This window comes from Anser anser (genome assembly GCF_964211835.1).
Source record: "Anser anser genome assembly, contig: HAP1_SCAFFOLD_151, whole genome shotgun sequence".
In the NCBI taxonomy this organism is placed as follows: Eukaryota; Metazoa; Chordata; class Aves; order Anseriformes; family Anatidae; genus Anser; species Anser anser.
The window spans coordinates 82,668-102,814 of record NW_028153587.1 but is presented as its reverse complement, the minus strand read 5'-3'; the positions used below and the strand labels follow the sequence as shown (position 1 = coordinate 102,814).

Here is a 20,147-nt window from a genome sequence, read left to right as displayed (position 1 = left end):
TAACCCTAATTACGCCCCTAATGAAGCCTCCCAGCAGCAGCCTTTGGGTAGACCTGCTGTCCCTTTCTCCTCCCCCCCCGAACCACATCTCCCAGCACCCCCCGGCGGGCCGTTCCCTCCCAGCTCCCCCCGTTTCCACCCCGTTTCGTCGCCCTGACGCCATCTCCCCGCGCCATGAAGCCTCCCCCCCGGCCCCGCCTGGTCCCGGCCCGCTTCGCCGAGGCCCCGGCGGGGAGGCCCCGGGCCGCGGCCTGGTCGCTGCGGGAGAAGCGATCGCTGCTGGCGGCGCTGCGGGCCCAGGCCGCCCTCGGCCTCCCGGAGCTCCAGGCCCGGCCGCTGCGGGAGAGCCTCCCCCGGCGGAGCGAGGCCGAGGTGGGCCCGGGGGGGGGCTTAATGGCCCGGGGGGGGGTCCTTAATATCCCGGGGGGGCTTAAAATCCATGGGGGGGGCCTTAATATCCCAGGGGTTCCTTAATATCCCGGGGGGGGGCTTAATGGCCCGGGGGGGGTCCTTAATATCCCGGGGGGGGGGAAGGGGGCTTAATGCCCGGGGGGGGGTCCTTAATATGCTTGGGGGGGTCTCAGGGAGGGTCCTTAATGGCTTGGGGGGGGGGAGTCTTAGTAATCTGGGGGGGGGGGGGGGGGCCTTAACATCGCCAGATGGTCTCCGAGGAAGGTAACTCCTCTGGGGTCTCCTTAAACAGGGGCTGAGCTGCTGGGGGCACGGCTGGATTTGGGGTCCCACAGGTGTGACTGTCTGGGAGACCCTCAGCCTCATTCCCCCTCCCCATAACAACCCAGTGGTGAAATTGGGTGCTGGGGATTTTTCGTTATCTCACTTTGTTGAGGTCCTGCCTCGTGTCAACACACTGGTGGTGAGTGGAAACCCCTTGAGACCCAACCCCTTCCCGGCCCTCTCCTTCCCACACCTGCTCCTCCTATTTTGGGTGTGGGTCAATGGTATTTTTGTAGGGTTTGCAGCTGGGGGCAGGTAGGGAGGTGGAGACCAAACGTGTTTTCCCAGTGGCTGCTGTGGAGGAGCATCAGCGACGGGTTTTACCCTTCACCCTTAGCCTTTTCAACCCCCCTTCCCCATTTCCTATTTTCATAAATTACCAAGTTGCAGCAAAAAAAAATAAAATTGCTTGAAAGCACATTAAGGACATTTCTGCCGGCATGGCAAAGCTGCCCAGGGTGTGGAAAGGGTTTTTGCAGTCTCCTTTCTTTCATCACTTCCCGCAGCGGGACGCAACCTTGTGCTGAATCCCAAGGAGATAAAATGAGTCCTAGCCCAGAGACATTTCTGCTTTACGAGGTCCCCTCTGTGCTTTATTGTATTCCTTGAAATGAAAGCCAGTTTCTTTTATTTGCGTGGAGTTAGTCCCTTCTGCCTCTGCTCCTTGCACCTCACCTCCGTCCCCCCTGCCTGTCTCCCTCTCTATCCCCCAGCCGCAGTCCCTGCCCCGACCCTCTGGGTGCTGCAGGGACAGAAGGAATATTTCTTTGGAGACGCTGTCACGCTGGTGTGCACCACTCCCCCCAGCATCACTGGGAAGCTGACGTACCAAATTTTTGGCGAGGCTGGCTGGGCAGTTTCAGGATTTAGCTCGACGAATAACTACACGTTTGAGTTCGTCCTCTCCCGAATGCAACACAGGGGGCCGCATTTCTGCAGCTATTCCCTCAAGCAAGGTCGGAAGCAGCTCATATCCCCAACCAGCGAAAAACTGGTGATCAAGATTGGAGGTGAGCTGTGTGATTTCTTTATCTTTCTCTCTGCTTTCTCCCTCCTCTCTGAGAACTATTCAGATGCCCAAACGTGGGTGTCAGCTATCGCCCCGCAATGTGACAACTCACCTGGAAATCAGGATTGGTGGGCTTTGTGGTTTAACCCAGCCCATCGCCAAAATCAGTAGGATTTCTGGGTGGAGGATTTATCTTTCTGGGACCAGCATGGTCTGGAAGGTGGCTGCCACTGGCGCTCTTCTCATGTCGTGGCAGGAAGCCTACAATCCCAAGCTTTGCTGCATGCAGTGGGAAGGCAAACAACTGGAGATCCGTTTGTGCTGTCCTTATTGCTACGTCTCCATTTATTCCTCCCCTTTTCTCAGACCACCTTCCCCAGCCCCTGCTGATGGTGGAGTCCCCGCTGGGAGAGGTGATGGCAGGAGATCTCCTGAGCATCATCTGTAAGGCCCCTGGAGACGCCACTGTACGGAGGTTTCACTTCTACAGGGATGGCCAAGAGGTCCTCCCTACGACAGAAGGCTCTGAGGACAATGCAGCAGATCACGGGGGCAATTTAAGGACTTCCATGGTCCTCCAGCTCCCACGTGCTGGTCCCCAACAGAGTGGAAACTTTACCTGCAAGTATGAGGAAAAAAAGCCTGAGAGGTGGATCCCGTCCTTCACAAGCCAAGCCGTGTCTATCAGTATAAATGCCTAAAAGAAAGGTGAGCTGGCCATCCATCCACCCACCTAACAATCTGTCAGTCCATCCACCACCAACCCATCCACCCACCCATCCATCCATCCATCCACCCACCCATCCATCCAGTAACCAGCCCATTAAACCATCCCTCTCTCCATCTGTCCATCCGTCTGTCCCTCCCTCTCTCCATTTTTTCCTGAAACGATTCCATTCCAGTCCCTGTACGTTCCTCTCCAAACTAGCTGATTTTTGCACCGGGCAGCTGCTCTATCTATCCGATCACCATCCTTCTGTCCATGACTCAGCCCACCCAGTCTTGCACCCACCTCTCCCTCCCTCTCAGCCCTTCCACCACCCCAACCACCCCAAACAAGTATCGAGCATCCCTCTGTCCACCTTTATGGCTCAGCAGCCTCTCCTTGGCCTCCCGAGCCATTGTTCCCAAATTTCTCAGTGCCTCCTGCAGAGCCAAGCAAGCGGGGAAAGTCTTTGGGTGTTCAGCACTCAGGACCTGAGCAGAATGCCTGGAGACGGAGGGGTGGGGAAAGGGAAAGAGAGATGGTGGCGGAACGATGCTCACAGCCTTCCCTCCGTCAGCACGCATGAACTGTGTCTACATCTCCTAACCTGTCCCACCCTCTTGCAGGGAAGAGCTGCTTCCTTCTTCTACGGCTCCTGGTTGTGGGCGGCTGCTTCCTCACCATCAACAGCCTCATCCTCCTCTTCTTCTGGGCCCGGGGGAGAACCAAAGGTACACCCTGAGCTGAGGGGGGAATCGCCCCACCTTTGGGCTCCCCACCACCCACCTCGCTCCTTCCCGCAGACGCCTCGTTCCTGTCTGGAGCCAGCCCTGCCGGGATCTCCCAGCTGCACGCCAGATCCCCACACACCCTTCAGGAGGAGAATAAGTATGAGGAACACTAATGAGAGGAAGATGCTGTGGGCGATTCCACCCCCTAAAGACCGCTCCCTGCTGAAGACGCATCCCAAAAGACTGGTGTGCAGCCAAACAGGTGCTCACCTGTGGGAAAACAAAGCAAGGAACGGTTCCTGGGAGGATGAAAGAAGTAGAAAGGGGTCGTTTCACGTGGTAGAGGGGAGGGAGGAGACATGGACGTTGTCGGGAAGGGTGATTGTGAAAGAGAAAATGAAGAAAGACCAGAAATAAAAATGGAAATTGTGAGGAAAAAGAAAGGAGTGAGAAAGGGTGAGAAATGAAATGGAGAGACAAACAGTGTGAGTGAAAAATGAAAGCATGGACAGAGGCTGAGACAGAGTGAGAGAGGGATGGGGAAGAAAAGGGATGCCAGGAGCATCGAGGAGGGCACGACGGTGGGAAGAGCAGGTTGGAGAGGTGAAGGAGAAGAAAAAAGGTGGAAGGAGAGCCCCCAAATCAGAACAAGCCCTTGTGCGGGTCATTAACTGGATGGCCACCGCTGTCACCTCGCCTGGTTGTCCCGGTGTGTTAGGGATGTTAGGGCATCCAGGGAGGGGTGGGAGAGCCGCTGCAGGTGGGGTGGGTGGCTGGGGGCTCTGGTGTTTGGGCTTTTGGAGGGGAATGTCCCATAGCCCATATACGTGGGAGCTGTGGGGCTGCAATAGGAGGATGCTGGAAATGCAGAGACTGGGAACGTGTGAAAATGTGGAGGTGGCATTTGAGCCCCTGGGGGTGGCGTACAGGGAACTGGGGGGATATTGGGGTGGGACGTTAAGGAGTGAGTGGTGGATATTTGGGGCATGTGCGGGGCTATGGGATATGGCATGCCACCAGCACTGGATATGAGGGGAATGCAGGGATGTGGGGAAGCTGCGTGATCAATACGGGAACCTGAGCTGATGGGGGCGCGCTGGGAAATCTGGCTATGGATGGCACTAAGGACAGGGGGCTTTGGGGATACGGCAGGCTGCTGGGGAGGGATATGGGGGCAGGAAGGAGATGGCGACCCTGCCGATGGGATACAGAGCGACTTTGGGGCAGTATGAGGCTGTGAGATATGAGGATAGCGGAACCGCTCTCTCCTGTCCTCCGCGGCCTTATCTCCACCTCGCAGCCTTCCTTCCCCTCCAGCCTCTTTCTGCCATGCCCTCAGCCCCCGGCAGCCAGCAGTGGATGAGAAAGAATCGATAGAGGGGAGGGAGCGTGCTGCCGGGCCATGAGGTCCCAACGCTGCTCCGTGACACCGGGAGGGCTGCGAGGTCACAATACCTCTCGGTGATGCAGTGCTGGGCCGTGACATCCCGACACCCCATTGTGACGCTGGGCCAGCCCACAGGCACTGCTCCGCACCGGTCCTGACAGCAGCAGTAGCTGCAGCTGCAGCGGCGGTGGTGGAAGCATGGTGCGAGTGTGGGGAGCCACGGCCCCTGCCTGCGTCCTCTTCCTCCTGCTGGTGGCCCTGTGTGCCCGGGGTGCCCAGGATGCGCCATGGCGACCACCGGGAGCAGGTGGGTGGGCAGGGCCGGGGCCAACACCAAACCCTGGGCGGCATGGTGCTGCGCGGCACGCGTATGGATGGAGGGGACAGGGACGGGATGGCAGCAGGGCCGGGCGGGCACCGCGGGCAGGGGGCAGGCAGGAGGCAGAAGCCCCGCAGGGTGGCACGGTGGGGCCGTGGCTGCTGCGGGGTTGTTTCCTGCCGGGGGGGCCGGGAGCGGCGCTGGGGCCGAGAAGCCCGGGTCTGAGCCCCTGTGGGGCTGAGGCCGCTGGCCCCTCTTGGGAAATTTCCACCTGCATCTTTGTCCCGTGACATTGCCTCAGCCCCCTCAGTCACTGCAGGGTGCTGGGGAAGAGGGAGAGCACAGCATGCCATGGCAACGTCTCTCATCTCTGCTTGATTTTAGATGATGACGATGTTGGCTCTCGATATCCAGCTTCTCAGCTGGATCATGGTTTGGAGCCTCAGGAGGATCCCCGATGTACGTTGCGAGTGTGCTTCCTTGAAGGAAGATGGCTAATGGGCTGTAATAGTTTATTCAGGGTCTTCCAAGCGCGTTTGTGCCGTGAGGGGGCTTGCACAAATGAGCCCTGAATATTTCTTCACTTGGAGAGATGCCACCCCTGCCCCTCTCCACAGAGAGGGAAGAACCCAGGCTTTTCTTCCTGTTTGGGCCATGTCATTACCTGAGCCCCAGCCAGTGCCTCCCGGTCACTGAGGAAGAGGCAGGCCCCAAGAGGCAATGGAAGCTCCCCTTACCTGTGTCTGATCCCACTTGTGCCCACAGGCAGTACTGGTCAAGTGCCTCCATGGAATCCTGCTCCTGAGCCTGCCAGTATGGGTCCCACAGGTGGTAAGTTGTCCGTGTTCATTTCCTTGCTGTTTGTTAAGGGTTTGTTGAGCTAGCTCAGCAAGGGTTCAGCTGCTCACTGGCCAGGGGGCTTCTCCATGACAAACATGGATGATCATTTTTCCCGGGGTCTGCACGCTCCCCCTGCAGTGGGGTCTTCCTTTGTGTCCAGCAGAGATCTTCCCGTAAGAAACACCTGAGGGGCCACATCTTTGGCGGCGTGGTCCCTGCGGGGTGTTGCGCACAGCCTGGAGAGAGGATTTGGGAAGAGGCCAAGAGGGAGCCTCCAGCTCAGCAGGCCCCTTTGCGGCTTTGGAAATCCTGGCTCGTGTCTGGGTCCCACATCCTTGCCTGAGCCCCCTCCAGTCGCTGCAGGTCACTAAGGAAGAGGTAGATCACACCATGCACGGGGAATGTTTCTCTTCTGTGCTTGATTGCAGCAGTTCTCGTAGGCTCTGGCTACTCGACACCTCAGCCTGATGTGGACCACGAGCCTCAGGTTAATCTGCCAGGTAAGTCAGCGGAAGGCAGGAGCATCTAGGTGCTGCAGAGCCAGCAGGCACCTTGCGCTTGAGTTGAGACCTGGGGTGGGCACGGGGAGGGCCCTTCTCCGGGCAGCTCCACGCACGCTTAGTTTGTACCAGCACGGTGCCACTGCAGGCACCCAGCAACTGTTTGCAAGATGCTCTGGAGTGGCAGGGAGAGACGAGTGCCGTGGAGCAGTCCCCTCTTTGAACCGCATTCTCTGTCACTCTGGTCAGAAGGAGTATGTTGGCGTAGTTCACAGGAGGGACTCCACTTGTGTTTACAGATGGGACCGAAGGCGAAGGTGATCCAGGCTCCCAGATGGGTTCCAGGACTGAAGCTCTGGGAGATGGCCTGGGTAAGTTGTGGCTTTTGACTTCCTTTGAGAGCTGCCAGCTCAAAGCCCAAACGTCAGCCAGGCATCTCTGCAGGTGGGAGGGTATAGACCGGCACGTGTGTGTGCCCTGTCAAGGCACGAGCCCTGGTATGCTCTCCTACTGAGCTATTGATGTAGATGGCGCTGGGACAGAAACTTCTCACGGGGCTTTGGTTGCAGAAGTGTCCCCAGGGAGGGCTTTGCCAGACCCTCGGCTGCTTCCTGCGCTGGAGCCCAGCTGGTATCCCAGGGGTGGGTAGTCATTTCACTGACTTCACAAACGAAGCCCTGGTCCTCCAAATTGCACTGGTGCCAAAGTTAACTTCCTACTTTCTGTTCAGGTCCTCTAAGAGCAAAGGACAATGCTGAAATAAGAAAATCTTCCCCAACATCCTCTGACATCATAGAGGATCTCATAAAGGAGTTAGACGAGGCAGCACCTGGTGGGTATATTTCACTCTGTCCGCCATAAGACTTGGGAAGCTGAGGTTCTAAATCCATGTGTGGACACACCTTAACCTGCACAGCAGGAAGGGATGGATCAGAGCGGAGACACTCAATTTCACACCTGGCAGGCACTGGTGAGCGCCAGAGAAGGCCGAGAGCCTCTGCTGCCGCTTGTGGGTCACGCCGTGTCCCAGGGGCAGCTGCTAGCCCAGCACTACCATAAGTGGTCCGAGTTGTTCCGTGCAAACATTGGTATCCAGCCAGCAGCAACTGGTGTGTGCTTGCAACTGTGCCCAGAATATGGTTCAAGGGGGAGCAGTTCCTTGTAGTCACACTGTCCTGCTTTCTTTCTAAAGGGCTGGTTAGAGAGACTGTGCCGAAGGAGGTGCTTTGGCGAGGAAGCGGTCGCACGCTGCCGCTCCCTGGCAAAAGAACAGAGCCAGTGAAGTCAACTGCCCCACCAGGTAAAGGCTGTTTCTTGGTCATCCGCTGTCACCAACCAGAACCAGCATGCGTGTGCAGGTTCTTGCCCTGGTACCCGCTCTTGCAGCTCATGTCAGCAGCCAAACCCAAGAGTGTCAGTAGGCAGCAAGTGTTGCAGAGGAAGGCAGGAGTGGCTCCCTGAGGATGGCTGTCTTCCCCGGGCTGTGACAGCATGTGAGAGCAGTGCAGCGGAGAGACGCTCACAAAGCTCTGTGGCTGTGGCTAGAGAGGGGTCACCTCCCAGCGCACCCAGTTCCCAGGGATTTTGGAACCTTGCTCTTGGGGGAACGAGGCCATGAGAAGCCCATTGAGCAGACGATGGGAAACGGGACCCCTCCTGTGAGCTGAGGCCCAGAGTGATGCCCTGACCCAGTGCAAACAGGGCACTGCCATAGAGCTACTGATGTAGGTGTCGATGTGACAGAAACTTCTCACGGGGCTTTGGTTGCAGAAGTGTCCCCAGGGAGGGCTTTGCCAGACCCTCGGCTGCTTCCTGCGCTGGAGCCCAGCTGGTATCCCAGGGGTGGGAAGTCATTTCACTGACTTCACAAACTAAGCCCTGGTTCTCCAAATTGCACTGGTGCCAAAGTTAACTTCCTACTTTCTGTTCAGGTCCTCTAACAGCGAAGGACAATGCTGAAATAAGAAAATCTTCCCCAACATCCCCTGACATCATAGAGGATCTCATAAAGGAGTTAGACGAGGCAGCACATGGTGGGTATATTTCACTCTGTCCGCCATAAGACTTGGGAAGCTGAGGTTCTAAATCCATGTGTGGACACACCGTAACCTGCACAGCAGGAAGGGATGGATCAGAGCGGAGACACTCAATTTCACACCTGGCAGGCACTGGTGAGCGCCAGAGAAGGCCGAGAGCCTCTGCTGCCGCTTGTGGGTCACGCCGTGTCCCAGGGGCAGCTGCTAGCCCAGCACTACCATAAGTGGTCCGAGCTGTTCCGTGCAAACATTGGTATCCAGCCAGCAGCAAAGGGCTTCTGCTGAACTTGTGTTCAGCTCCCGCACAGCGCTGCTTGCAGCTGGGCGAGTTCAAGGCAGGAGGCACAGCCCAAGCAGTCCTTGCTGTCTCATTTGCCGGGAGACACATGTCACTGCAGGGGAAAAGCACCCTTGGCGCTTACCTCAGTTTCAGCTGATTTAGCTGTCCAATTCTAGTTGGGTTTCAAATGACTTGGCTGTGCTTCTCCTCTTGTTTGGGGACTGTGGGCTCTTCCCTGATGCCCACAACTGTGCCCACAACATGGTTCAAGAGCTTGCGGCTCAGCCTGATGTGTGTGACTCTTGCCCTTCCCATGGGATGGAGTCAGCATGATGGGATGGACATGCTTCTCAGAAGGGCTGTTCCTGCCTCTGAACTGGATGCAGCTTTTTTCTGTCCTCTTTGAAGGCACGAATTGAGCAACATCTTGCAGTGTGCCAAAAATGCACTATGTGCGATGTGAACAAGAAGATCTCCTGCAATCTCCTGGTCTCGCAGCAGGCCAGATTTTGCTGTCTGTGCTGGTAGACTGCCAGGAGTCGAACACTTAGATTTTTCTTTGTGAATGACATGTTGTTTGGAGTAGTGAGTACCTCCCCCAGAAGCCCAGGCCGTAGCTTCTAAACTTTAGGGATGTCTTTTGAGAAGCACTACCTTTCAAAGATACCGTCCTCGAAAGGAGGAGCGGTTCCTTAGGGTCACACTGTCCTGCTTTCTTTCTAAAGGGCTGGTTAGAGAGACTGTGCCGAAGAAGGTGCTTTGGCGAGGAAGCGGTCGCACGCTGCCGCTCCCTGGCAAAAGAACAGAGCCAGTGAAGTCAACTGCCCCACCAGGTAAAGGCTGTTTCTTGGTCATCCGCTGTCACCAACCAGAACCAGCATGCGTGTGCAGGTTCTTGCCCTGGTACCCGCTCTTGCAGCTCATGTCAGCAGCCAAACCCAAGAGTGTCAGTAGGCAGCAAGTGTTGCAGAGGAAGGCAGGAGTGGCTCCCTGAGGATGGCTGTCTTCCCCGGGCTGTGACAGCATGTGAGAGCAGTGCAGCGGAGAGACGCTCACAAAGCTCTGTGGCTGTGGCTAGAGAGGGGTCACCTCCCAGCGCACCCAGTTCCCAGGGATTTTGGAACCTTGCTCTTGGGGGAACGAGGCCATGAGAAGCCCATTGAGCAGACGATGGGAAACGGGACCCCTCCTGTGAGCTGAGGCCCAGAGTGATGCCCTGACTCAGTGCAGATGGGGCACTGCCTCACTGGCACTCCTGGGCTCCCGAATTTTGTTCAGTTTTGTCCCTAAGGCTCCGAGTGTGCCTCGAGCAGCGAAGGTGGGCAAGCGCCTAAGACCTTTTAGAACTCCAAAGAGCTGGGGGAGCAAACCTGAGACACTGGGCCCTCAGCATTATGGCAGGGGAAACAAAGGATGGAGGGAAAACAAAGCTGAGAGGCAAAAGGGAGGCTCCAGAGTGCCTTGAGTTGCAGTGCCTTTGGCAGATTCCCCAGCTTCTGCTGAACCTCAGGAAGCATTGCGGCCTGAGGATTTTCACTTGCTCAAAGATGCTAACCAAATGAAACAGAACACTTCCTGGCAATGTCAGACCTCCGGTGAGATTACCAGTAGTGCGCAGGACACAGCAATGTCCACAATTGTTCTTGCAGGCGTGGATGGGGAGAACAATGCAAACACTGCGAAGCCCCAAGATTTCCGAAGTTACTGCATAGGAGGCCGTTACTGCATAGAAGGCGCTGTGGCATTCTTGATTGCCTTCCTGCTTGTGATAGCTGTGTTCTTCATGCTGCGTGCTTATCCGGCGTTGGAGGCAGAAAAATCAGTGAGTTGTTGTTCCCCCGCTCCCTCTCCTCCTCTCCCCCTCCCAAATTCGTTACCGTATCTTTGTCAACGTTATTATGTGGCTGCTGCCAGCCAGGAAGCAGTTGTCGTTAGCGTATTGTGAAGTGAGCAGTTAGTTTTTGACCAGACTCTTCTGAAATTTCTGCTGTCCAGTGCTTTAGGTGGCCTCTAATTCCTGGGCATTCTGTTCTGGAGCCCATTTTTCTGTTGCTGGTCTTAGCGAAGCTTGGCCCTTCCGCAGCAAGAGCAGAGCCAGGGACAGCCGTAGGCAAAGCGAGGTCAGGAAGAGAAATGCAGGAGCTGAGAGAGGGTGCCATCGGAGAGAGAAGCGCAGCAGTGCCAGTTCCCCCCCAGCACAAGGCACCCTGTTCTGGGATGCCCTGAATTGCAGGTGTCCGCCTCAGCCAAGGTGTGCCAGCTACTGGGAGCATGGGGATGAGCCCTGCCAGCTGCGGGCATTGCCTTGGAGAGGGGCAGTCGGTGTGTCACAGCCGCACCTGAGCGCTGCCAGCGTGCGTGTCCTCAGCACACACAGAGCTTGTGTGTTTAATTACACATCCCAAAGAGCGGATGGGCAGCACCTCCCCGAACAGGGAGCCGAGGCCGTCACCTTGTTGGGCCAGGGCCAGGGCCGGGCAGGGAGCTGAGTACTGGTCCTTGCAAGGCGCTCTGAAAAAGGGCAGCCGGTGGCTGTTGGGACCCGGTCGTGCTGAGCCCGGCTGTGGACCCCTGTCTCTGCGGGGGCCAGGTCTTCTTGCTGGGACAGCACGTGCAGAGCAGGCAGGTCAGGATGGCTGGCGAGGCGCTGGGGAGGAGACAAGCTGGGGCAGGATGTGGAGGGGAGCAGAGTCCCAGCCGAGGGCACAGGGCACCCTGTTTTCTGCACAGAGCACTGTGTGCCCACAGCTCACGCACAGCCGGGTGCCTGCACCCTGCTGCCTCGCACCCGCCTGGCACCGCAGCCGCAGCACGGCCTCAGCAAGTTCCTGTCTCCGCAGGCGCCTCGCCGCAGCCCAGGCAGCCCAGACATTGACACCCGCAGCCGCTCCGTGAGCCCCTACAGGCAGCCTGACCACCGTGGTACGCCTGAGAGCCAGGCCCGATGCCAGCAGCCACCATCAGTGCCTGGAAGAGCGGCCCGCCTGCCACCAGCCCAGCCTCCACGGCCCCCAAGCCCGGCAGCGGATCAGTGGAAGGTGCACGACCGGCCCAGTACCCACCAGTCCTCGTGGGCACAGACATCACCTCCACGGCCCCCTCCACCCTCTTCCAAGGGCTGGGGCAGCCCCCCCCGGGATGCAGCCTTGGCCACACTTCCAATAAACATTGAATAATACAGCACAGCAGTCCGGGTCTTATGTACAGCAACACCCAGGAACCCACAGCAGGACTTTGTGACTGATCGAGAAGTAAGCCTGAGGGTCCTCGGTGCTGGGGGTCAGCCAGACTGTGCCCACCATGCAGGGAACGCAGGGGAAGGGAGCTGGGGAGCAGCACAGCAGGAGCAGACAGAAGGGCTGTGAGCGCGGCAGCGACCCTGCACAGCGCTCACCCGAGAACCCCCTGCTCAAACTGGCAGTGCCGCAGCCACACACAAGCGCGGGCCCTTCCTGATCCTGGGCCGAGGCCAGGCTCCCCACAGCCAGCCCTCCTCAGGTCCTGACCCTGCACGGATGGCCGATTTTGGCCAGGGCGCCCCATGCCAACGCTCCCACGGCTCAGCTCTCCTCAAGGGGTAGAAGAAAAAAATCCCAGCTCATTGCCCAAGTCTCCCTTGTGCTGGGCCCCACAGCTGGATGCTCTGCTCTGGGGAGGGGGGTTTCACGAGGGCACAGCACACGGGGAGAACGGCTTTTCACTGGTGACGATAGCAAGATTGAGTGGCTGAGCAATTACAAAGACAGCTCTTCCTTTCCGTAGCATATTCTCCCCTTTTTAAAGGACAGGCTCAGCTCAGTTTTTACCAGATTGTGGTGTTTTTTATTTATTTCTTTACATCATGCAAACAGTGTGTAATATACTTCTTTTTGCTGCACTACCATCCTGAGTGGAACAACAGCTATTAAGACTAGAGGTAGAAAGAGGCGACTGAGGGGAGGCCTCACGGCGGCCCTCAGCTTCCTGAGGAGGGGAGTGGAGGGGCAGGCGCTGATCTCTTCTCTCTGGGGGCCCGAGGGAACAGCACGGAGCTTCATTGCCTCAGCCCCCTCCAGTCGCTGCAGGTCACTAAGGAAGAGGTAGATCGCAGCATGCTCCACACACGCTTACTTTTGTACCAGCACGGTGCCACTGCAGGTGCCCAGCAGCCGTCTGCAAGGCGCTCTTGAGTGGAAGGGAGAGACGAGTGCCGTGGAGCAGTCCCCCGATTCTCCCATCAAAAAGTGCCCCCATTCCGAAGCCTTTGGGTACACCTGAACTCCCCTGGGGAGCCTTTATGCAACCCCACACAACAGGACTCTGCGCCTTCTCTCTCTCCAGACCCTAACCCTAATTAAGGCCCCCCCCATAGCCACTAAGACCCCCCCCCCCAAGCCATTAAGGATCCTCCCTGGGACCCCCCCAACCCCCCCCCCAGGATATTAAGCCTAACCCTAATTACACCCCTAATTAAGCCTGTCAACCCAAGCCTTTGGGTAGACCTGACCTCCCTTTGGGAGCCTTTACACAGCCCCACACGCAACAGGACCCTGCGCCTTCTCTTTCTCCAAACTACCTTAAATGTAACCCTAATTACGCCCCTAATGAAGCCTCCCAGCAGCAGCCTTTGGGTAGACCTGCTGTCCCTTTCTCCTCCCCCCCCGAACCACATCTCCCAGCACCCCCCGGCGGGCCGTTCCCTCCCAGCTCCCCCCGTTTCCACCCCGTTTCGTCGCCCTGACGCCATCTCCCCGCGCCATGAAGCCTCCCCCCCGGCCCCGCCTGGTCCCGGCCCGCTTCGCCGAGGCCCCGGCGGGGAGGCCCCGGGCCGCGGCCTGGTCGCTGCGGGAGAAGCGATCGCTGCTGGCGGCGCTGCGGGCCCAGGCCGCCCTCGGCCTCCCGGAGCTCCAGGCCCGGCCGCTGCGGGAGAGCCTCCCCCGGCGGAGCGAGGCCGAGGTGGGCCCGGGGGGGGGCTTAAAATCCATGGGGGGGGCCTTAATATCCCAGGGGTTCCTTAATATCCCGGGGGGGGGGAAGGGGGCTTAATGCCCGGGGGGGGTCCTTAATATGCTTGGGGGGGTCTCAGGGAGGGTCCTTAATGGCTTGGGGAGGGGGAGTCTTAGTAATCTGGGGGGGGGGGGGGGGCCTTAACATCGCCAGATGGTCTCCGAGGAAGGTAACTCCTCTGGGGTCTCCTTAAACAGGGGCTGAGCTGCTGGGGGCACGGCTGGATTTGGGGTCCCACAGGTGTGACTGTCTGGGAGACCCTCAGCCTCATTCCCCCTCCCCATAACAACCCAGTGGTGAAATTGGGTGCTGGGGATTTTTCGTTATCTCACTTTGTTGAGGTCCTGCCTCGTGTCAACACACTGGTGGTGAGTGGAAACCCCTTGAGACCCAACCCCTTCCCGGCCCTCTCCTTCCCACACCTGCTCCTCCTATTTTGGGTGTGGGTCAATGGTATTTTTGTAGGGTTTGCAGCTGGGGGCAGGTAGGGAGGTGGAGACCAAACGTGTTTTCCCAGTGGCTGCTGTGGAGGAGCATCAGCGACGGGTTTTACCCTTCACCCTTAGCCTTTTCAACCCCCCTTCCCCATTTCCTATTTTCATAAATTACCAAGTTGCAGCAAAAAAAAATAAAATTGCTTGAAAGCACATTAAGGACATTTCTGCCGGCATGGCAAAGCTGCCCAGGGTGTGGAAAGGGTTTTTGCAGTCTCCTTTCTTTCATCACTTCCCGCAGCGGGACGCAACCTTGTGCTGAATCCCAAGGAGATAAAATGAGCCATAGCCCAGAGACATTTCTGCTCTACGAGGTCCCCTCTGTGCTTTATTGTATTCCTTGAAATGAAAGCCAGTTTCTTTTCTTTGCGTGGAGTTAGTCCCTTCTGCCTCTGCTCCTTGCACCTCACCTCCGTCCCCCCTGCCTGTCTCCCTCTCTATCCCCCAGCCGCAGTCCCTGCCCCGACCCTCTGGGTGCTGCAGGGACAGAAGGAATATTTCTTTGGAGACGCTGTCACGCTGGTGTGCACCACTCCCCCCAGCATCACTGGGAAGCTGACGTACCAAATTTTTGGCGAGGCTGGCTGGGCAGTTTCAGGATTTAGCTCGACGAATAACTACACGTTTGAGTTCGTCCTCTCCCGAATGCAACACAGGGGGCCGCATTTCTGCAGCTATTCCCTCAAGCAAGGTCGGAAGCAGCTCATATCCCCAACCAGCGAAAAACTGGTGATCAAGATTGGAGGTGAGCTGTGTGATTTCTTTATCTTTCTCTCTGCTTTCTCCCTCCTCTCTGAGAACTATTCAGATGCCCAAACGTGGGTGTCAGCTATCGCCCCGCAATGTGACAACTCACCTGGAAATCAGGATTGGTGGGCTTTGTGGTTTAACCCAGCCCATCGCCAAAATCAGTAGGATTTCTGGGTGGAGGATTTATCTTTCTGGGACCAGCATGGTCTGGAAGGTGGCTGCCACTGGCGCTCTTCTCATGTCGTGGCAGGAAGCCTACAATCCCAAGCTTTGCTGCATGCAGTGGGAAGGCAAACAACTGGAGATCCGTTTGTGCTGTCCTTATTGCTACGTCTCCATTTATTCCTCCCCTTTTCTCAGACCACCTTCCCCAGCCCCTGCTGATGGTGGAGTCCCCGCTGGGAGAGGTGATGGCAGGAGATCTCCTGAGCATCATCTGTAAGGCCCCTGGAGACGCCACTGTACGGAGGTTTCACTTCTACAGGGATGGCCAAGAGGTCCTCCCTACGACAGAAGGCTCTGAGGACAATGCAGCAGATCACGGGGGCAATTTAAGGACTTCCATGGTCCTCCAGCTCCCACGTGCTGGTCCCCAACAGAGTGGAAACTTTACCTGCAAGTATGAGGAAAAAAAGCCTGAGAGGTGGATCCCGTCCTTCACAAGCCAAGCCGTGTCTATCAGTATAAATGCCCAAAAGAAAGGTGAGCTGGCCATCCATCCACCCACCTAACAATCTGTCAGTCCATCCACCACCAACCCATCCATCCATCCATCCATCCATCCATCCATCCAGTAACCAGCCCATTAAACCATCCCTCTCTCCATCTGTCCATCCGTCTGTCCCTCCCTCTCTCCATTTTTTCCTGAAACGATTCCATTCCAGTCCCTGTACGTTCCTCTCCAAACTAGCTGATTTTTGCACCGGGCAGCTGCTCTATCTATCCGATCACCATCCTTCTGTCCATGACTCAGCCCACCCAGTCTTGCACCCACCTCTCCCTCCCTCTCAGCCCTTCCACCACCCCAACCACCCCAAACAAGTATCGAGCATCCCTCTGTCCACCTTTATGGCTCATCAGCCTCTCCTTGGCCTCCCGAGCCATTGTTCCCAAATTTCTCAGTGCCTCCTGCAGAGCCAAGCAAGCGGGGAAAGTCTTTGGGTGTTCAGCACTCAGGACCTGAGCAGAATGCCTGGAGACGGAGGGGTGGGGAAAGGGAAAGAGAGATGGTGGCGGAACGATGCTCACAGCCTTCCCTCCGTCAGCACGCATGAACTGTGTCTACATCTCCTAACCTGTCCCACCCTCTTGCAGGGAAGAGCTGCTTCCTTCTTCTACGGCTCCTGGTTGTGGGCGGCTGCTTCCTCACCATCAACAGCCTCATCCTCCTCTTCTTCTGGGCCCGGGGGAGAACCAAAGGTACACCCTGAGCTGAGGGGGGAATCGCCCCACCTTTGGGCTCCCCACCGCCCACCTCGCTCCTTCCCGCAGACGCCTCGTTCCTGTCTGGAGCCAGCCCTGCCGGGATCTCCCAGCTGCACGCCAGATCCCCACACACCCTTCAGGAGGAGAATAAGTATGAGGAACACTAATGAGAGGAAGATGCTGTGGGCGATTCCACCCCCTAAAGACCGCTCCCTGCTGAAGACGCATCCCAAAAGACTGGTGTGCAGCCAAACAGGTGCTCACCTGTGGGAAAACAAAGCAAGAAAGGGTTCCTGGGAGGATGAAAGAAGTAGAAAGGGGTCGTTTCACGTGGTAGAGGGGAGGGAGGAGACATGGACGTTGTCGGGAAGGGTGATTGTGAAAGAGAAAATGAAGAAAGACCAGAAATAAAAATGGAAATTGTGAGGAAAAAGAAAGGAGTGAGAAAGGGTGAGAAATGAAATGGAGAGACAAACAGTGTGAGTGAAAAATGAAAGCATGGACAGAGGCTGAGACAGAGTGAGAGAGGGATGGGGAAGAAAAGGGATGCCAGGAGCATCGAGGAGGGCACGACGGTGGGAAGAGCAGGTTGGAGAGGTGAAGGAGAAGAAAAAAGGTGGAAGGAGAGCCCCCAAATCAGAACAAGCCCTTGTGCGTGTCATTAACTGGATGGCCACCGCTGTCACCTCGCCTGGTTGTCCCGGTGTGTTAGGGATGTTAGGGCATCCAGGGAGGGGTGGGAGAGCCGCTGCAGGTGGGGTGGGTGGCTGGGGGCTCTGGTGTTTGGGCTTTTGGAGGGGAATGTCCCATAGCCCATATACGTGGGAGCTGTGGGGCTGCAACAGGAGGATGCTGGAAATGCAGAGACTGGGAACGTGTGAAAATGTGGAGGTGGCATTTGAGCCCCTGGGGGTGGCGTACAGGGAACTGGGGGGATATTGGGGTGGGACGTTAAGGAGTGAGTGGTGGATATTTGGGGCATGTGCGGGGCTATGGGATATGGCATGCCACCAGCACTGGATATGAGGGGAATGCAGGGATGTGGGGAAGCTGCGTGATCAATACGGGAACCTGAGCTGATGGGGGCGCGCTGGGAAATCTGGCTATGGATGGCACTAAGGACAGGGGGCTTTGGGGATACGGCAGGCTGCTGGGGAGGGATATGGGGGCAGGAAGGAGATGGCGACCCTGCCGATGGGATACAGAGCGACTTTGGGGCAGTATGAGGCTGTGAGATATGAGGATAGCGGAACCGCTCTCTCCTGTCCTCCGCGGCCTTATCTCCACCTCGCAGCCTTCCTTCCCCTCCAGCCTCTTTCTGCCATGCCCTCAGCCCCCGGCAGCCAGCAGTGGATGAGAAAGAATCGATAGAGGGGAGGGAGCGTGCTGCCGGGCCATGAGGTCCCAACGCTGCTCCGTGACACCGGGAGGGCTGCGAGGTCACAATACCTCTCGGTGATGCAGTGCTGGGCCGTGACATCCCGACACCCCATTGTGACGCTGGGCCAGCCCACAGGCACTGCTCCGCACCGGTCCTGACAGCAGCAGTAGCTGCAGCTGCAGCGGCGGTGGTGGAAGCATGGTGCGAGTGTGGGGAGCCACGGCCCCTGCCTGCGTCCTCTTCCTCCTGCTGGTGGCCCTGTGTGCCCGGGGTGCCCAGGCTGCGCCATGGCGACCACCGGGAGCAGGTGGGTGGGCAGGGCCGGGGCCAACACCAAACCCTGGGCGGCATGGTGCTGCGCGGCACGCGTATGGATGGAGGGGACGGGGACGGGATGGCAGCAGGGCCGGGCGGGCACCGCGGGCAGGGGGCAGGCAGGAGGCAGAAGCCCCGCAGGGTGGCACGGTGGGGCCGTGGCTGCTGCGGGGTTGTTTCCTGCCGGGGGGGCCGGGAGCGGCGCTGGGGCCGAGAAGCCCGGGTCTGAGCCCCTGTGGGGCTGAGGCCGCTGGCCCCTCTTGGGAAATTTCCACCTGCATCTTTGTCCCGTGACATTGCCTCAGCCCCCTCAGTCACTGCAGGGTGCTGGGGAAGAGGGAGAGCACAGCATGCCATGGCAACGTCTCTCATCTCTGCTTGATTTTAGATGATGACGGTGTTGCTTCTCCATATCCAGCTTCTCAGCTGGATCATGGTTTGGAGCCTCAGGAGGATCCCCGAGGTACGTTGCGAGTGTGCTTCCTTGAAGGAAGATGGCTAATGGGCTGTAATAGTTTATTCGGGGTCTTCCAAGCGCGTTTGTGCCGTGAGGGGGCTTGCACAAATGAGCCCTGAATATTTCTTCACTTGGAGAGATGCCACCCCTGCCCCTCTCCACAGAGAGGGAAGAACCCAGGCTTTTCTTCCTGTTTGGGCCATGTCATTACCTGAGCCCCAGCCAGTGCCTCCCGGTCACTGAGGAAGAGGCAGGCCCCAAGAGGCAATGGAAGCTCCCCTTACCTGTGTCTGATCCCACTTGTGCCCACAGGCAGTACTGGTCAAGTGCCTCCATGGAATCCTGCTCCTGAGCCTGCCAGTATGGGTCCCACAGGTGGTAAGTTGTCCGTGTTCATTTCCTTGCTGTTTGTTAAGGGTTTGTTGAGCTAGCTCAGCAAGGGTTCAGCTGCTCACTGGCCAGGGGGCTTCTCCATGACAAACATGGATGATCATTTTTCCCGGGGTCTGCACGCTCCCCCTGCAGTGGGGTCTTCCTTTGTGTCCAGCAGAGATCTTCCCGTAAGAAACACCTGAGGGGCCACATCTTTGGCGGCGTGGTCCCTGCGGGGTGTTGCGCACAGCCTGGAGAGAGGATTTGGGAAGAGGCCAAGAGGGAGCCTCCAGCTCAGCAGGCCCCTTTGCGGCTTTGGAAATCCTGGCTCGTGTCTGGGTCCCACATCCTTGCCTGAGCCCCCTCCAGTCGCTGCAGGTCACTAAGGAAGAGGTAGATCACACCATGCACGGGGAATGTTTCTCTTCTGTGCTTGATTGCAGCAGTTCTCGTAGGCTCTGGCTACTCGACACCTCAGCCTGATGTGGACCACGAGCCTCAGGTTAATCTGCCAGGTAAGTCAGCGGAAGGCAGGAGCATCTAGGTGCTGCAGAGCCAGCAGGCACCTTGCGCTTGAGTTGAGACCTGGGGTGGGCACGGGGAGGGCCCTTCTCCGGGCAGCTCCACGCACGCTTAGTTTGTACCAGCACGGTGCCACTGCAGGCACCCAGCAACTGTTTGCAAGATGCTCTGGAGTGGCAGGGAGAGACGAGTGCCGTGGAGCAGTCCCCTCTTTGAACCGCATTCTCTGTCACTCTGGTCAGAAGGAGTATGTTGGCGTAGTTCACAGGAGGGACTCCACTTGTGTTTACAGATGGGACCGAAGGCGAAGGTGATCCAGGCTCCCAGATGGGTTCCAGGACTGAAGCTCTGGGAGATGGCCTGGGTAAGTTGTGGCTTTTGACTTCCTTTGAGAGCTGCCAGCTCAAAGCCCAAACGTCAGCCAGGCATCTCTGCAGGTGGGAGGGTATAGACCGGCACGTGTGTGTGCCCTGTCAAGGCACGAGCCCTGGTATGCTCTCCTACTGAGCTATTGATGTAGATGGCGCTGGGACAGAAACTTCTCACGGGGCTTTGGTTGCAGAAGTGTCCCCAGGGAGGGCTTTGCCAGACCCTCGGCTGCTTCCTGCGCTGGAGCCCAGCTGGTATCCCAGGGGTGGGTAGTCATTTCACTGACTTCACAAACGAAGCCCTGCTTCTCCAAATTGCACTGGTGCCAAAGTTAACTTCCTACTTTCTGTTCAGGTCCTCTAAGAGCAAAGGACAATGCTGAAATAAGAAAATCTTCCCCAACATCCCCTGACATCATAGAGGATCTCATAAAGGAGTTAGACGAGGCAGCACGTGGTGGGTATATTTCACTCTGTCCGCCATAAGACTTGGGAAGCTGAGGTTCTAAATCCATGTGTGGACACACCGTAACC

The 20,147-nt window shown here is 57.5% G+C and overlaps 3 protein-coding genes and 2 long non-coding RNA genes across 10 annotated transcripts in view; all 5 read left to right on the top strand.

Moving 5' to 3' along the window:
- The first annotated feature begins 5 nt into the window (after nt 1–5).
- On the top strand, nt 6–2,447 carry LOC310891887 (alpha-1B-glycoprotein-like). Of its 4 annotated transcripts, XR_014577762.1 has the most exons (4): nt 189–372; nt 704–874; nt 1,449–1,745; nt 2,111–2,432. XR_014577762.1 is itself a non-coding variant. In XM_083854114.1 (3 exons), exons 1-3 carry the CDS (start codon nt 21–23, stop codon nt 2,443–2,445), a joined length of 984 nt encoding a protein of 327 aa, XP_083710240.1. In that variant the 5' UTR covers nt 6–20; the 3' UTR covers nt 2,446–2,447. The 4 variants fall into 4 exon arrangements, 2 of the variants coding, with proteins under 2 accessions (XP_083710240.1, XP_083710241.1); XM_083854114.1 differs by lacking the exon at nt 704–874 and having other exon boundaries at nt 6–372; nt 2,111–2,447; XM_083854115.1 differs by lacking the exons at nt 1,449–1,745; nt 2,111–2,432 and adding an exon at nt 1,242–1,442 and having other exon boundaries at nt 134–372.
- A 14-nt stretch (nt 2,448–2,461) lies between these two features.
- LOC310891884 lies at nt 2,462–3,624 on the top strand. Its single transcript, XR_014577759.1, has 2 exons — nt 2,462–3,181; nt 3,254–3,624. It is a non-coding gene; the product is annotated as an uncharacterized lncRNA (long non-coding RNA).
- Nucleotides 3,625–4,917: 1,293 nt separating this feature from the next.
- LOC310891879 (uncharacterized protein) overlaps nt 4,918–20,147 on the top strand; it is a gene marked incomplete at its 5' end in the record, with an annotated part of 37,263 nt that continues 22,033 nt past the window's right edge. Inside the window, 8 exons of the mRNA XM_083854106.1 lie at nt 4,918–4,936; nt 5,272–5,346; nt 5,653–5,718; nt 6,156–6,227; nt 6,527–6,598; nt 6,958–7,059; nt 7,420–7,527; nt 8,159–8,260. Of these exons, the coding sequence (XP_083710232.1) occupies nt 4,918–4,936; nt 5,272–5,346; nt 5,653–5,718; nt 6,156–6,227; nt 6,527–6,598; nt 6,958–7,059; nt 7,420–7,527; nt 8,159–8,260 (616 nt within the window). The remainder of the gene's footprint in view (nt 4,937–5,271; nt 5,347–5,652; nt 5,719–6,155; nt 6,228–6,526; nt 6,599–6,957; nt 7,060–7,419; nt 7,528–8,158; nt 8,261–20,147) is intronic.
- LOC310891885 lies at nt 8,298–11,724 on the top strand. 2 transcript variants are annotated; one of them, XR_014577760.1, is made up of 3 exons: nt 8,298–9,376; nt 10,193–10,365; nt 11,384–11,724. It is a non-coding gene; the product is annotated as an uncharacterized lncRNA (long non-coding RNA). The 2 variants fall into 2 exon arrangements; XR_014577761.1 differs by lacking the exon at nt 8,298–9,376 and having other exon boundaries at nt 9,570–10,365.
- LOC310891882 (uncharacterized protein) lies at nt 13,112–17,733 on the top strand. Of its 2 annotated transcripts, XM_083854108.1 has the most exons (6): nt 13,261–13,478; nt 13,727–13,897; nt 14,472–14,768; nt 15,134–15,475; nt 16,088–16,192; nt 16,265–17,733. In XM_083854108.1, the coding sequence occupies exons 3-6, from the start codon at nt 14,669–14,671 to the stop codon at nt 16,363–16,365; spliced, it is 648 nt and encodes a 215-aa protein (XP_083710234.1). In that variant the 5' UTR covers nt 13,261–13,478; nt 13,727–13,897; nt 14,472–14,668; the 3' UTR covers nt 16,366–17,733. The 2 variants fall into 2 exon arrangements, with proteins under 2 accessions (XP_083710233.1, XP_083710234.1); XM_083854107.1 differs by lacking the exon at nt 13,727–13,897 and having other exon boundaries at nt 13,112–13,478.